The 16,220-nt window shown below is 39.8% G+C and overlaps 1 protein-coding gene across 1 annotated transcript in view; it reads right to left on the bottom strand.

Annotated features, from left to right (window-relative positions):
- RPH3A (rabphilin 3A) overlaps positions 1–14,881 on the bottom strand; it is a 116,821-nt gene extending 101,940 nt beyond the window's left edge. The window contains exons 1-3 of the mRNA XM_044685431.1: positions 14,733–14,881; positions 12,380–12,475; positions 7,397–7,408 (exon numbers count right to left, since the gene is read on the bottom strand). Of these exons, the coding sequence (XP_044541366.1) occupies positions 7,397–7,408; positions 12,380–12,475; positions 14,733–14,881 (257 nt within the window). The remainder of the gene's footprint in view (positions 1–7,396; positions 7,409–12,379; positions 12,476–14,732) is intronic.
- Positions 14,882–16,220: the final 1,339 nt, after the last annotated feature.

Below are 16,220 nucleotides of genomic sequence, written 5' to 3'. Positions count from 1 at the left end.
CTCAGTGATTCTGAACCCCTAGCTGGTAGTGTGCAAATTAAACCCAAACTGTCTTAATCATACCTTCCTCAAACTCAATTCCTCCAATACCACACGAGAGATCTAGCTGTCCCTTATATTGTGCCCTGTGGAATACTCTCCATAATTAATATCATTTCACTTGTTTTTCACCTCTTCCTTCTCTTCCTTTTTCACTCCTTTCATCTTTTGGCACTTACTGAGATCTGGCTCCCTCCTGATGAAACTGCTTCCCTTGCAACTCATTTCAGTATTGTTGGCATTTTTCACTCATACATCTAACTCCTTGGTCATAGTGGCCAAATTGGAATATTCCATGCTCCCCACTGATACTTCCAGACTTTTACTATTATCATCTAGCATCCTCTCTCTTTTTTTAACCCCTTACCTTCTGCCTTAGAATTTATACTATTGGTTCCAAGACACAAGAGTGGTAAGGGCTAGTCAATTAGGGGTTAACTGGTGTACCCAGAGTCACACAGCTGGGAAGTGTCAGGCTAGATTTGCATCCAGGATCTCCCATCTTCAGGCCTAGTTTTCTATCCACTGACCCACCTAGCTGCCCCTTAGCAACTTCTCTTCATATGAAATTAGCACCATCCAACATTATCTTCCACTCCGTATCCTGATGGTCATTATCTATTGATCCTGAAGAAGACAATCCCCTTCTTTTCTCAATGTGTCCCATGCCTGGCTCTCAGCCTTTCGGTCCACTTCAACTTCTGCCCTTACACTAGGGCACATCAACCTCTATGTAGATGTTCTCTCAAATATATTAACTTCCCAGTTCCTCAATCTACTCAGTTCACAAAGCCTATTTCTCTGCTCTACCCAAACTACATAAATAGATGGTCATTTGTTATAAAATCTTACCTGAGCCTTCACTGCAGCAAAGGATTATTGTACTCCTCACCAATCACAACACAATGGTTCTTTAGGTTCTGGAGGCCACCATCTCAATAAATGATGCTTAATTAAATGAGACTAAGTTTCAGAAACCTGAACACATACATGCATGTACAATGTAATACTTTCCAAGAGACGAAGGTAGAGAATAAGCATTTACACAGTGCCAGGCACTGGACTAAGCACTTTTCAACAACTATTGCCTCGTTTGATCCTCAAAAGAACCCTGCCAGGTAGGAACTATTATCATCCCCATTTTATAGTTGAAAAAAAAACTGAGGCAAATAGAGGTTAAGTGACTTGCCTAGAGTCACACAGCTAGTAAGTATCTAAGGTCATATTTGAACTCAAGTCTTCCTGATTTCAGGCCCAATACTCATCCACTATACTACCAGCTGATGTTAGACAAAAAAGGGGGAATTTAATACATAAATGATCAACCACAGTAATATGGAAAGAGCACTAGGTTTGAATAAGAAGTCTTGGGTCTAGATCCCAGTTCTGCCTCTTATTACCCATATGACTTTAGGCAAAGCATTTGACCTTTTCAGGCTTCAGATTCCTGTTTTGTAAAAAGAGAGAAGAGGCTAGCTAACCTCGAAGGTACCTTCTAACTCTTGATCTATGATCATGAAAGGCTCTTGGCCTCAGTTTTTCCTCTTTTGAAAAGGAGATGTTGAACTAAGGCCCTTTCTAGCTCTAAGTGTATGATCTTTTAGCTCTAGGATCCCATGTATTTGTCTATAACATTTATTCTTGTGATGATCTGACTTTCATTTTACACTTGGCTCCTTTCTTGGGAGGTAGAAATCCATAGTCCATACTTTCCCATACTTTCCCAATGTTCCTTTTATTGGGCACGGCTTTATAACACAGATTGTGTCACTTTCTTGAATATATTTCATTGGCTTCTGACTTTGACTATCACCCCCAAACATCTGATTTCCAGCATGGCTTAGTTCATGGACCCCAACAGATTAGCTTGGTTAGGGGAATGAAAATGGTGAGATGGATAGAAAGAGTCCACTTGCTCCCCAGAATTCCAAAGTCAGAAACAACTGCATCTTCAGCAGGAGATGAAGGGATTTGGCTCTGGCAGCTTAGAAGGCTACTCCCACCTGCAGTGATTTCAAAAGCATGATTCTCAGCACAATCTACTACATCTTGTTCTAGGGTAAAACGAACAGACTCATCTCCTAGGGCCTGATGAAGAAAAGGAAAGAGATGCTACAAAGAAGGCATCATCTGCTCCCACTTTAGAAGTCATGGTTGCTGTCCATGGTATCCACAAGCCTCTCTGAAATGCAATGGGGAAGGCTTACACAGACAGCACCTGGGAGAGACTTTTGCTAGCCCCCAAATGTCATCCTGGCACCATGGATGGGAAGATTAGTGGTAAGGAAGCCTGTTTAGCCTAAGTTAATGATCCAGCAGGATGTGGAAGTCACACTGCTCATTTGGGGATAAAGAAGAACTAATTTGACTGTGTACCATTATTCTGGATCAAACTGGTATCTTTTAGTGTAGAAAAATCAAGCAGGGCTTCCAGCTTACAATCAGTTGCTCCTAACTCTTTCCTAGAGAAGCAGCTTGGAGTGAGTAGTGGATGGCCTGTTGGGTTGGCTCAGGGGTAAGAAGACCTGGATTCATATCCTACCTCTGACCCTAGTTGTGTGACCATGTAACTAACAATCACTACACATTGCTAAACTTCCATTTATATATATATATATATATATATATATATATATATGATGGACATAATAATAGCAACACTATTTAACTTCATGGGACTGTTATGAGACTCAAATGAGTTCATGCATAAAAAGTAAACTTTGCCCCCACCCTTTATGGAGGGGAGGAGGGAAGGATTTTGAGACTTGTGACTTAACCGGCATGGGGAATTTCCAGTATAGAAACTTTCTCTCCCATAGAAATTACAATGTCTTCTGTAATTTCTATCCTCATTGAGCATGATCACAAATCTAGCATGTGTCAGAGGCTAGACTTCCAACTCAGGTTTTCTGGAGTTCAAGGCATTTCCTCTATCTTCACTTCTCACCAATACAAGTAGGGAAGTAAATTAAAATACAGATTCCATGTGAGGAAGATTTGAGTGAAAGTGTATGTCTGACACATTCCTTACTGACTGTGTGACCCTGGACAAGTCACTTAGCCTTGATTACCCAGCAAGGTACCTAGGACAGATATTATCTCCATTTTAGAGCTGAAGAAACAGAAGCCCAGATAGGTCAAAGACTTTGTTCAGGGTCATGTCTGTAAGTTAGAGGGATAAGACTTCAACTCAGGTGTCCTGGCTCCAAGTCCAATAAGTGCTCTTTCCACTAGACCAGGAGTTGGCAACCTTTTTGGCCATGAGAGCCATAAACGCCACATTTTTTAAAATGTAATTTCCGTGAGAGCCGTGCAGTGCTCACAGTGTGGCTCCTGTAACAGCGCCTGAAAAAAAATGGACTTTATGGCTCCTGCAGAAAGAGCCATATCTGGCCCTCAAAAGAGCCAGGTATGGCTCGAGAGCCATATGTTGCTGACCCCTGCACTAAACTATGTTTGGAAGCATATGAGAGCCACCTAAAAGCATAATGTCTAATGCACTTGGAGTCAGGAAGACTTGGATTCAGATCCTGCCTCTGACACATATTAACTGTGATTATGGGTTGTACAATGACTCATGATCAAAATGATGGCCTTGGGGCATTAAGGACAAATTAAATTGTGTTTGATATTCCAGGTTTGAGAAGGCAAGAATATAAATGACAAAATTTAAATACATTTTCATGAGAACTGTTTAAACAAAAAAAAGTTTTTGTATTTTCAAACATCTGAAAAACTCACTTATATGGAAATATTTCCTCAGCAGTGAAAAAAAATAAGAATATTACAGTAGGGAAAAATCTTTCTAATTACATCTAAATGAAATATTCTCATATGTACTTTTGCAAAGGAAAATCTTATGCCTGGAATGCACTCCCTCCTTATCCCTATTAAGATTTCTAGTTTTCTTTAAGGACCAGATCAGGTGCCCCTTCATTATGAAAGACCTTTCCAGGTATTAGTGCTTCTCTCTGTCTCCGTCCCTGTCTGTCTCTGTCTCTGTCTCTCTCTTTGCCTCTGCCTATCTTTGCCTGTGCCTAACTCTCTATCTCTCTCTCCCTTTCTTCTCTCAAATTATCTTGAATGTACAGCTCTATAAATGCTATATCCCTCCAATTCAACACAATACTCTCCTCAAAGCTATGGACTAATTCAAAATGGGTGAATGACTTAAATATAAAGAAGGAAATTATAAGTAAATTTGGTGAACATAAGAATAGTATACCTGTCAGATCTATGGGAAAGGAAAGATTTTAAGACTGAGCAAGAGAATATTACGAAGAGTAAAATGAATAATTTTGATTATATTAAATTAAAAAGGTTTTGCACAAATAAAACCAAAAATAGAAGGGAAGCAACAAATTGGGAAAAAATCTTTATAACAAAAACCTCTGACAAAGGTCTAATTACTCAAATTTGTAAGGAGCTAAATCAATTGCATAAAAAAAATCAAGCCATTTCCCAATTGATAAATGGGCAAGGGACATGAATAGGCAATTTTCTGATAAAGAAATCAAAACTGTCAGTAAGCACATGAAGTGTTCTGACTCTCTTATAATTAGAGAAATGCAAATCAAAACAACTCTGGGGTACCACCTCACACCTAGAAGATTGGCTAATATGACAGCAAAGGAAAGTAATAAATGTTGGAGGGCTGTGGCAAAATTGGGACACTAATGCATTGTTGGTGGAGTTGTGAATTGATTCAACCATTCCGGAAGGCAATTTGGAACTTTGCCCAAAGGACTTTAAAAGACTGCCTATCCTTTGATCCAACCATACCACTGCTGGGTCTATAACCCAAAAAGATAATAAGGAAAAAGACTTAAACAAAAATATTTATAGCCGCACTCTTTGTGGTGACAAAAAATTGGAAAATGAGGGGATGCCCTCCAATTGGGAAATGGCTGAACAAATTGTGTATCTGTTGGTGTTGGAATACCATTGTGCTCAAAGGAATAATGAACTGGAGGAATTCCATGTGAACTGGAACAACTTCCAGGAAGTGATGCAGAGTGAAAAGAGCAGAACCAGGAGAACACCGTACACAGAGACTGATACACTGTGGTAAAATCAAATGTAATGGACTTCTCTACTAGCAGCAATGCAATGACTCAGGACAATTTTGAGGGACTTATGAGAAAGAACACTATTCACATCCAGAGAAAGAACTGTGGGAGTAGAAACACAGAAGAAAAACAACTGCTTGATCACATGGTTTGGTGGGGATATGACTGGGGATGTAGACTCTAAAACAGTGATTCCCAAAGTGTAGTTTAATTATGGAATCAACCTGAATTGTTGATTCCTGGCGGCCACAATTTAAATATATATCTATAAAATACCTAAAATCTCCCTCTTACAGTACTACCGCCCCCTGGTGGGTGCTGCAGCGATCCAGGGAGGTGGTGATGGCCACAGGTGCATTTATCTTTCCTATTAATTGCTATTACAATTTTTAAAAATTAATAACAGGGGGCTAAGTAATATTTTTTCTGGAAAGGGGGTGGTAGGCCAAAAAAGTTTGGGAACCACTGCTCTAAATGATCATGCTAGTGCAAATATTAATAATATGGAAATAGGTCTGGATCAATGACACATGTAAAACTCAGTGGAATTGCTCATTGGCTATAGGAGGGGGGAGGAAGGGAGGGAAGAACATGAATCATGTAACCATGGAAAAAATTCTAAATTAATTAATTAAGTAAATAAACTTAATTTTTAAAAGAGCTACAGACTATTTTGCTTTTTTCTCTGCATATTCAGAAATGAGAACAGTGCCTTGGACATAAATATTTGCTTGAAGAACTGGAAGCTCTCCTGTATGCACAGAAGCCATTCCTCCATGAATAATGTCTTAAACATATAGATGGCTTTGCAATCTTAAAAGTATTTCCATTTGTATTAGAGTAACAATTCACAGGCAGTTTAGTGTGGTAGACAGAGAAGATTTGCAAATTGATCTCATTTGATCTTTCCAATAATACTGTGATGGGGATGATTGGCCCCACTTTCCAGATGAAGAATCTGAGACTCAGAGAAATTAAGGGGCTTGCTTTCTTTAAAAAAAGTAAAAAGTCTTACCTAACTTAGAATCAATACTGTGTATTGGTTCCAAGGCAGAAGAGCGGTAAGGACTAGGCAATGGGGGTTGAGTGACTTGCCCAGGGTCATACAGCTAGGAAGTATCTGAGGCCAAATTTGAACCCAGGACCTCCCATCTCCAGGCCTGACTCTCTATCCACTGATTCTCCCAGCTGTCCACATCATTCTTAGGTAGCAGCAGAATTGGTATTTGAACCCATATCTTCTGACGGAGAAGACAACAGGTACATATATAGGAATACTGAAGAGGTATACAAAGTAGATATAAGGTAACCTTAGAGAGGAAGGTACTATCAAGCTGGGGGTAGCATTTGATCTGAGTCCTGAAGGAAATCAGGAAATCCTTTCCCCCATTGCAAATGAGGATGCTAGAACCTAGAGATGTCAGACAGTTAACAAGTGGATAAAGCTGGAGCTCAAATCCCAGGCATCTAACCCTAAATCTAGCACATTTCCTATAACACCACAAAGCCTGGTATACAGTAGGTATTTAATACATGTGTGTTAAATTGAAATGAATCACCATCATCATCATTAGAGAGCATAAGTACGGAGGTTTAGAGCAGGAAATGACCACAAACATCTTCTGGTCCAATTTTCTCATCTTAAAGGAAACTGAGGTCCAGGTAAATGAACTGATGCTTCACCCAAGTTCAAAGAAATAATGAGTATAGAGGCCAGATGTGCTTCTGCATGTTTTGGAAGTGCAGCTATATGCAAAAACAATCTCATTTTCATCATTTTGGTCATTCAAACTGACCCCTTGCTCATATCTGCCCTTTGTTTCTAAGTCATTTCCACCAGAAAGCAAGATAACCTTTTGAGCTGGGATGGAAATTATGTGCTCAGTGTACTACATTGTAATGCATATGCCATCAGCCTGTTATTACCAAGGGAAATTATTCTACTTGGCATTTATTTTATCCCAGGCAGCTTTCCTGGTGCGAAGCTAAAGAAATCAAGGCTCAGAGACTTGCTGCCAATCATGCCCAAGTTAATAACAAGAACTAAATATTAAGCCCACCTCCACATCCCACATCCGCCTCCCTCCCCAGAATTTGGAAGAAGGTGCCAAATCTTTGGAAACTTTTCTGAAGGCTTTGAATCCCTGGGAACTTTTTCAAATATCTATTTTTTCTTGTCACTGCTTATTTCTTGACCTCTGTCTTCTCTCTGCAGAAGCATACCACACTGATCAAAAAGACAGGCAAAAGGCAGTCAGTTAGAAAGGTAAATGTCACAGAATACTTACTGTTCCTTTTCACTGTGGGAAAGCCAAGAAGCGGGAGAAAAGAACAAGAAATGAGAAATGAGGTTAGAAAAGAAATGCAACTGTAATGCCTTCAAATACTAATACTGATTGATGACAGCAACCACAAAGTACAACTTAGTGTGACCTACTTCCTTCTTCCTGAACCAAAAAGAAGACCGTATTTAAACAGATATGTCAAGTCCAGTGCTTTTAGTGAAACTTTTCAGGCAGCTCAAACAGTGCATCATTTTTGTCATGCTCATCAATTTAGTCCAATACCTCAGGTGAGCATTTTGCAATGGCCAGCTGCCTGATGGTTTTAGTAAAAAACAGAAATGACTTAATACTGATCAGTCCCCAATTCTGGTACTCCATACTCTAAAGATAGAGTTAACCTTTTCAGGATTATGGAAAGAACACTCGTCTAGGTCTTTGGAGGACTCTGGTGTCATCCTAATTCCACCATTCTCTAGTATCAGGTCCTTGGGCAACCTGATTTCCTTGTTCTGGTCCTCATTTTCCAACCTATGAAATAAGAGTTAGATGAGATGACTTCTCACTTCATCTTCTAACTCTGATATTCTGCAATTTTATAACAAGTGTCCTAGAAACAATCTATATTCTCGTCACTGTTGCCCAACATGGAGCACATGAGTTTGGGGTGTGATTCTCTAGTGTATAGCAATGGACTAGATGGTTTTGTTTTCTCTTTTTTTAAACCCTTACCTTCTGTCTTAGAATCAATATTAAGTATCAGTTCCAAGGCAGAAGAGTGGTAAGAGCTGGGCAATTGAGGTTGAGTGACTTGAATAAGGTCACAGCTAGAAAGTGTCTGAATCCAGATTTGAACTCAGGTCCTCCTGACCCCAGGCTGGCACTCTTCCACCATTCTACCTATTATTTCTTTTATATTTATTTAAATCTATTTACATTATATTATATAATAATATAATATAGTTATTATGTTATGTTGTTATTATATTATATTATATTATATTATATTATATTATATTATATTATATTATATTATATTATATTATGATGTCCCCAGAGCCAGCGTCCCCTAGAAACGCTCATTTTCTTTGCAATGTGTTTTTCCCCTCTTCTGGGTGAGAGTTGGCTGTATTAAGAGAGACTAACGAGGGCAAAAACCTTTGCCCTCAAGAGGCTTATACTCTAGTGGGGGAGAAAAACTCACAAATAATTGTACTTACAAACTATGTACAAATGGAAGACACTCTCAGAGGAGAAGTATTAGGAAGGACTAAAAATGGGGACAAATCTCCTGCAGAAAGTAAGCTTGAAGCTGAGACTTGGAGGAAGCTAGGGAAAGTAAGAGGTAGATTGATAAGGAAGAGGTGTACCATGCCTTAGTCAGATCACATCTAATGTGCCACGTTCAGTTCTGGGAATCAATGCTTTGGAAAATATCCCATGATCATATATTTTGAACTAGAAGGGACCTTGGACACCACCAGATACAATGTCCTTATTTTAGAGAAGAGAAAGTGACTTGCCCAAGGTGATACAGGGAGTAAAAGTAAAAAGTGATCAACTGAAATGATAATGATCAGGAGCAGTAACACCTAGTAATTATGTCAGGAACTGTGTTGAGGGCTTTACAAATATCATTTGGATCCTCATAACAATCCGAGATGGTAGATACTACTATTATCCACATTTTACAGTTGAGGAATCTGAGACAAACAGTAATTAGGTGACTTGCCTGGGCTCACACAGCTAGTATGTGTCTGAAGCCAGATTTGAACTCAGTTCTTCCTGACTCCAGGCCCAGTGTTCTATCTACTGTACCACCTAGCTAGGAATTGTCCAGTTGAGTCAAGAGGCTCAAGTCAGAGTCATATGAAGGGTGAAGTAATTAGAATTAGCCTAGAGAAAAGAGGAATTGGGGGAGAAGGGACATGAGAGCAGTCTTTAAGCAGTTAAAGGTTTGTCATGTGGAAAAGGGAAAAGACTTATCCTACTTGGCTCCACTAAGCAAGACTAGAAGCAAAATGAAATCACTGCAAAGAAACAAATTTAGTCTGCTGTGCATAAAAAACTTGTTACAAATGAGAATGAGTCATAAGTGGAATGGACTGCCCAGGGAGGCAGCGGGTTCTCTCTCACTGGAGGTCTCTTGGCGAAGGCTGAAGGACCCTACATTGGGGAAATGTTGTTGTAGTACTTCTCCAGGGATGGGTTAGACTGGATGACCTCCAAGGGCCCTTCCAGTCCTGAGATTCTGGGATTCTTTGTGCACTTAGCCATCAGTCTCAGAAATGATCAGCAGGTCAGACACGCTGGATCAAAAGCAGCAGAGAAATGAACACATTGGGTAATTGTGTAAGCCAGAAGTGTGTCCAACTGGCTGTTAATTAAAGCTGGATTTCTCAATTTGCTTCAGAAAGACATTAAAATGTCTGCATTGCCCATTACCACTGCAGCAACTCTGGCATCATGCGGGAGGACTATTATTTATCCATTAGCATCTATTGAAAAATAATTTTAATATCTGATGAAAAAGCAATGGCAATCAAGGGTGACTGGAAGCATTTAGAATGTCAAGATCCTCAGTAGGCTCCCAGGAGCATATTCATGAACCTGGTCATAGACTGTGTGAATAATCCCAACATAAAAGGATTATTGTTGGGGTTCATATTGGCTAAGCACAATCCTGATGGATGGAATTTTTCATTGACTGGCATTTATTAAAGCAAAATGCATCTTTAACCCCACTGACCCTTTGGAAAACTGGTCATTTAAACAGACACATTGCTCAATTGGTGAGATGTTCTCTTCACATCAGATTAGACTCTAATATAGGCTGTAGAAACTCACTTTGCTTTCAGAGGGAAGTTTACTTGGAACAAAAAGTAACCATAAAAGGAAGTCGGATTTAGCCTGGTTTCATACCCTGACTTCCATATTTATTAGTTGTGTGACTCCAAGCATGTCACTCCATCTCTCTGTGCCTCGAGTGCTCCATCTGTAAAATGGGTATAATAATAGCACCCACCTTCCAGGGTTGTTGTGAGAATCAAATGAGATACTATTTATTAAAGCATCATATAAATGGTAAAGGACATTATTATTGTCATTATTATTATCATCTCATTTTTCTCTTTCTTAATGGGGTTTATGTAGAAATCAGCATAGGACAAATTGCTATCCCGTTATTATTCTTTAATTTAGTGTTCTATAGAGAACCGGACAGATGGACGTCCTTCTGTTTGCTTCGTTTTTGTAGGCTATGACATAGATTATAGAGTGCCCGAGAGTGTTAACATTGTTCACTTGAATGTGTGCTACATCGTTGAAGGGCCATCTTGGTTTTCTGGGCCATTTACTTTTGAGATGGTTTCCTTCTCCATACCAACTGCCATTCAACTATCACTCACTGGGAAGATGAGGCAGTCTGACTGCAAGGGCAGGACCCTCAGAGTGGGACCTAGAAGGCAGCTGGTACCAAGCAGGTCAAACTACCACCTTGACCACAACCTCCCCTAATAGAGAACCTGTGGTTCCTATAGACCCTAAACCCAAGAGCTTTGGGAATTGCAATGCTTCCAGCCTGGTACCCCCAGTGATCATCCTGGAAAGCAGCCCCTGTGGAGATGCAGTCTAGCAACCGCTCCTACAAATGCTACAGTCATAGCTACCAAAGACCCAGAAGAGGAAGTTCTTGTTACCAAAGTCCTTGATGATGTCAAATGGTTCAGCATCAGAAATGGATTTGATTTTATCAGCGGAAAGGAGACCAAAGAAGAGGCCACACCATCTGCTTTGTCCCTGTGCCCTAAGGACCCCAGGGCTCTTCCATCTGACTTACAGCTAAACTCTTCCACATATGTTGCCTCCTTTGTCAGACTGTGAGAGCCTTGAGAGCAGGGGCCGTCTAACTTTTCTATCTGAATCTCCAGTATTTAGTAGAGTGCTTTGCAAATAATCACCACTCCATAAAAGCTTCATTCATACATTTCTTTGGCCAAAAGTGTGAGGATGCAAGCTGGCCTTTTGGAGAATCACCGAAAGCATTTATGGAACCGCTTCAGTAGCAGAGAGGATGCTAGGGATGACATATACTTTATCCTGTTCTCACATGACTTTGATGTATTATTATTGTGGTTATTATCTCAACCTCATCTTTTCCAATTGGGTTCAGATAGAAATGATCCTGGGACAAGCTACTCTCCTGCTATCGTTCTTTTATACTGAATGCTCTTCAGATTTTTGGAAAGGTGAAAAAAATAGCAGCTTTTTGTAGCTGGATGAAAGGGTGGGGATATTATACTCATCTTCTGCAGGCTCACTGAAAAAATCCTTAAGAAAACTCCAGCAGCAAACGGGACAAGATGAATGATATATATGCTATCTTAACCATACCACTAGGTTGCTAAATTTCTACCATTATTCCCAGTTCTGCCCGCTGGTGCCAAGTACAACAAATCTCATTCCTTTTTCATTTGATGGTCTTGATACACTTGAAAGGGCTGTCAAGTTCTCTCTCCACTATCCCGATCCTTTTCTTCTCCAGGGTACACATCCCCAGGTGCCTCCATAAATTCTTGTATGACATGATTTTAAGATCCTTTACTCTCCTATTTGCCCTCCCCTGGACCCTTACTAAACCTTCCAGTTTAGCAAGAACTGCTTAGCAAGATTAGAATCCAGGTGCCATAACTCCCAGTGCAGTGTTGTTGTTTTCTCCTATACTGGTCTCTCTTTTCAATAGAAGTCCCAGGATTAAAATTCAGGACCCAGATAGTGAAATTAGGTACATTTTGAAGCCATTGTATAATCGGGACTCACTTATCAGTATAAAAGTCTAAAGGGTATTGCCCTGGGGAAGATTGCTTTGACTCCTTTTTTCTAAAGATCTCTAAATCTAAATCTAAATCCCAAAGATCTAAAAATCTAAAGATTTTTCTAAAATCTCTGCTCTCCTCCCCAAATTCAAGTCAGACATAAACAGCAACTTACCTTGTGTGGAGAGCCATGGTTCTGTCATTGGGGCACATCCAGCGATCAGAACTGTTGCTAAACACTGTATCTGTCATAGCCAGATGCTGGGGCTTCCTGAAAGAGATCACATGAGAAAAAATAGGTAATCATCCACTAAGTCATTGATTGATTCATTCATTCATGCCTTTCTTTTTTCAGTCATTCACTCATTCATTCAGCAAGTACTTCCGAAGCATCTATGGAATTTTGCTTATGAAAAGAAGTTGAATATTAACTGAAAATATTCTTCCAGTGTATCATATGAATCCTCTAATGAGGCTTTATGGAAAGAGAACTAAAAATTATGCAGGTTATGAAGGTATTGTAGAGGTTGTAATCTGCATTAGTAGGGTAAATACCCTAACCACTGGAATACTGGATCGATAATAAATAATGGATCTATGAGGACAAAAAAGCAATATGGGTCTTGTTTTACCACATGACAAACAGGGGAATATGTATTATATGCTAATATGTGGACAACCTTGGTCATATTACCTGGCTTCTTGAGGAGGGGAGAAGAGTGGAAGAGAGAGGGGGGGAAAAGAATGGGGCAGATGTTTGGATACAGCTAATGCAAGAATTTGTTTCTCTTAGATAAGCATATTTATTGTAATTCATTACATATTTATAACAAATCATATGTATTCTATATAACTGTTATGTTACATACTATATATAAAAAAAGAAAAGAAATAGGATTCAAATCAATTCAACAAACATTAATTTGTTGCTGTTCAGTTGCTTTTAGTCATATCAGATTTTTTGTGATCCCATTTGGGGTTTACTTGGCAAAGATACTGAAGTGGTTTGCCATTGTCTTCTTCAGCTCATTTGACAGATGAGGAAACTGAGGCAAACATGGTTAAGGGACTTGCCTAGGGTCACACAGCTAGTGTCTAAGGTCATATTTGAACTCAGGAAAATGAGTCTTCCTAATTCTGAGCCTGGCACTCTATCCATTATACCTACTATGTGCAAGGCATTATTTTAAGCAATGGGAATAAAAATGTAAAAGTAAACCTGTACCTTCCTAGGAGTTTAAGTTCTATTAAGGAAACAAGGCACTAATAATGCCCTTATGGGGCATCATTGCTTCTATCTAGTGAGAAGATAGAATAAGGAACTAAATTACTTTGATCAAAGTTAGGATCTGCCAAATGATGAAAATGTCCAGTTTAGGGGATAAAGCTGCCTCCAAGTTAGAAGGGCCTAAGTTCAAGTCTTACTTCTATTACCTAGCAACTGTCATGAGCCTGGGCAAATCACTTAAGCCTCTTAGTACCCAAGCAGCTTTCTTTCTTTTTCCTCCCTTTTTCTTCCTTATTCTTTCTTCCTCCCTCCTTCCCTTCTTCCCTCCTTCCCTCCCTCCCTTCTTTCCTTCCTTCATTCTTTCCTTCCCTCCTTCCTTCTTTCCTTCCTTTCTTTCCTTCCTTCCTTTCCTTCCTTCCTTCCTTCCTTCCTTCCTTCCTTCCTTCCTTCCTTCCTTCCTTCCTTCTTCCTTCCATTCTTCCTNTTTCTTTCTTTCTTTCTTTCTTTCTTTCTTTCTTTCTTTCTTTCTTTCTTTCTTTCTTTCTTTCTTTCTTTCTTTCTTTCTTTCCCCTTACCCAGTCTTAGTATCAATTTTAAGACAGAAGAGCAATAAGGGCTATGCAATTGGGGTTAAGTAACTTGCCTGAGGTCACACAGCTAGGAAGTGTTGAGGCCAAATTTGAACCCAGGTCCTCCCAACTCCAGGTCTGGTACTCTATCCACTGAGCTATTCAGCTGCCCTTAGGATGACTTTATAAGACAATAACTTTCAAAATAGTTGGATATATGCACTGGTAAAGGAAGTTTTCCACTAGGAGATTCTTACATCATAGAAATCATAGAAAATGTAAAATGGCATGAAATGTGCTTGAGCATCAAGAGGACAGAGGATTCCCTATGAGGGGTGGTGAGATCAGAGATGGTTTCTTGGAGGAAGTGGTATTTGAAGTGGACCCTGAAAGACAGATAAGAATTCAACAAGTGGAAATGAGTGGGTGATCATTAAAGGAGGTAATAAGGACATCCCATGATGGAAGGGTGGTATAAGCCAGGGTTTAGAGGAAGAGGAGGGCAAGATATGCTTGGGGAAAAGTAAATAGCCCAGTTTGCCTTGATTACAAAGTGTGTTGGGGAGGGCATAAAGCTGGAGATATAAGTTGGTGCCAGATCAAGGAGAGGCTGAAATGTCAAGCCATAAGTATGGCAGCCAAGAGCCTCTGGCAGAGCCTGGGAAGGCTCCCAAAGGGGCCCCTTGCCAAACATCATTGCTTCACTAGGAAAGCACCCTAGCATCTCTCACACAATGCCCTGTTCTGGGCTCAGCTGAATGGGTGGAATGAGTGTCAGTTTGGGGGCACTACTGACCCCAAAGAAGATAACTACATTTGCCTCTGGAGATCCTCCAAGGCCCTCATTAACATACTTGTCCTTATGTTTGGCTTGGTTCATGTTATTCCTGTGCTCAAGTTCCCCCTCTGGCTCCCTGTTGTCTCCGGGATAAACTCCCAATTCCTATAGTGGTGATGAAATGCTGAGGTTTATTTCAGTACCTGGAAAATACCTGGCACGATCAGCATTCTTTTTTATAATTGTGGGAGTCTCTCTAGATTAGTTAGTTAGTAATTGTAGAGCCTTGAGCAAATCACACTACCTTTCCAAGACACAATTCTCTCATCTGTAAACAGAAAGAATTAAAGTCTAACAACTATAATCAGTTCTTTTCTAATGCATGTTTCAAAAATTCAAATTTGCTCCAATATGATTTGATTTTTGAGAATACTTTGAGCTTAACTTGAAATTCAAGTTTGCTTCTGCAAGATTTCTTCCGAGAGTAACAGTGAGAACAGAGAAAATGGCATCACTTCACAAATAATTCTCAAGTTGCAATTTCCAGCATTTGCTTCCACAAGCAAACTTCAGGTCTTTCTCAAAGTAAAGGGCCATATTTAATACATATCTTCTAGTGCAGTAGGAGTTAGAAGAAGAGAAGGACCCATTCATACTCTCACCTTTTTATTATTTATTTGTTTATTTATTTATTCATTCATTCATTCATTTATTTATTTGTTTGTTTGTTTGTTTATTTATTTTTAACCCCTTACCTTCCATCTTGGAATCAATATTTTGTACTGGTTCCAAGGCAGAAGAGTGGTAAGGGTTAGGCAATGAGGGTCAAGTGACTTACCCAGGATCACACAGCTAGAAAACATTTGAGGCCAGATTTGAACCTAGGACTTCCCATCTCTAGGCCTGGCTCTTAATCCACTGAGCCACCCAGCTGCCCCCTCTCACCTTCTCCTGATGTGGCTTCTGACTCCATGAATAAAAGATTCGGCTGGCCCTGGCCCAACTTGCTCATGCAGTACAAGGCACAGACTAGCAAAAAGGAAGTATGAGATGTACAGAGCTAGAGATACCTCCATCCCAAATGTTCAACTGGCCTAATTGTGCCTGACCTCTGGTAGAGCTTTCTGAGCTCATGTTGGACTGATCAACCATAGTCAAACACACCATACCTTTACCCAACATCATCACATCATTGGTCCTCTTTGAATATGAAGGACAAAAATGGCAGAGCAACAGCCCAAAAAGCCTCCAATATGACCACCCTTTATTGTAATATTTATGTATTTCTTAATGATTTCACACATATAAAACTATGTTACATTTTGTATCAGGTTATCTTTTTTGTGTGTCACTAATGAAGTTTTTGAGCATCATGCCCTTAACTCCACTTTCTCCATAAGCTTTATGGTTTCTATTGCTTGGTTTTCCATAGTGTGCTGCT

Source organism: Gracilinanus agilis, chromosome 1, assembly GCF_016433145.1.
Source record: "Gracilinanus agilis isolate LMUSP501 chromosome 1, AgileGrace, whole genome shotgun sequence".
NCBI classification, from domain to species: Eukaryota; Metazoa; Chordata; class Mammalia; order Didelphimorphia; family Didelphidae; genus Gracilinanus; species Gracilinanus agilis.
The sequence above is the reverse complement of the archived record's forward strand: the minus strand, read 5'-3'. Positions and strand labels throughout refer to the sequence as shown.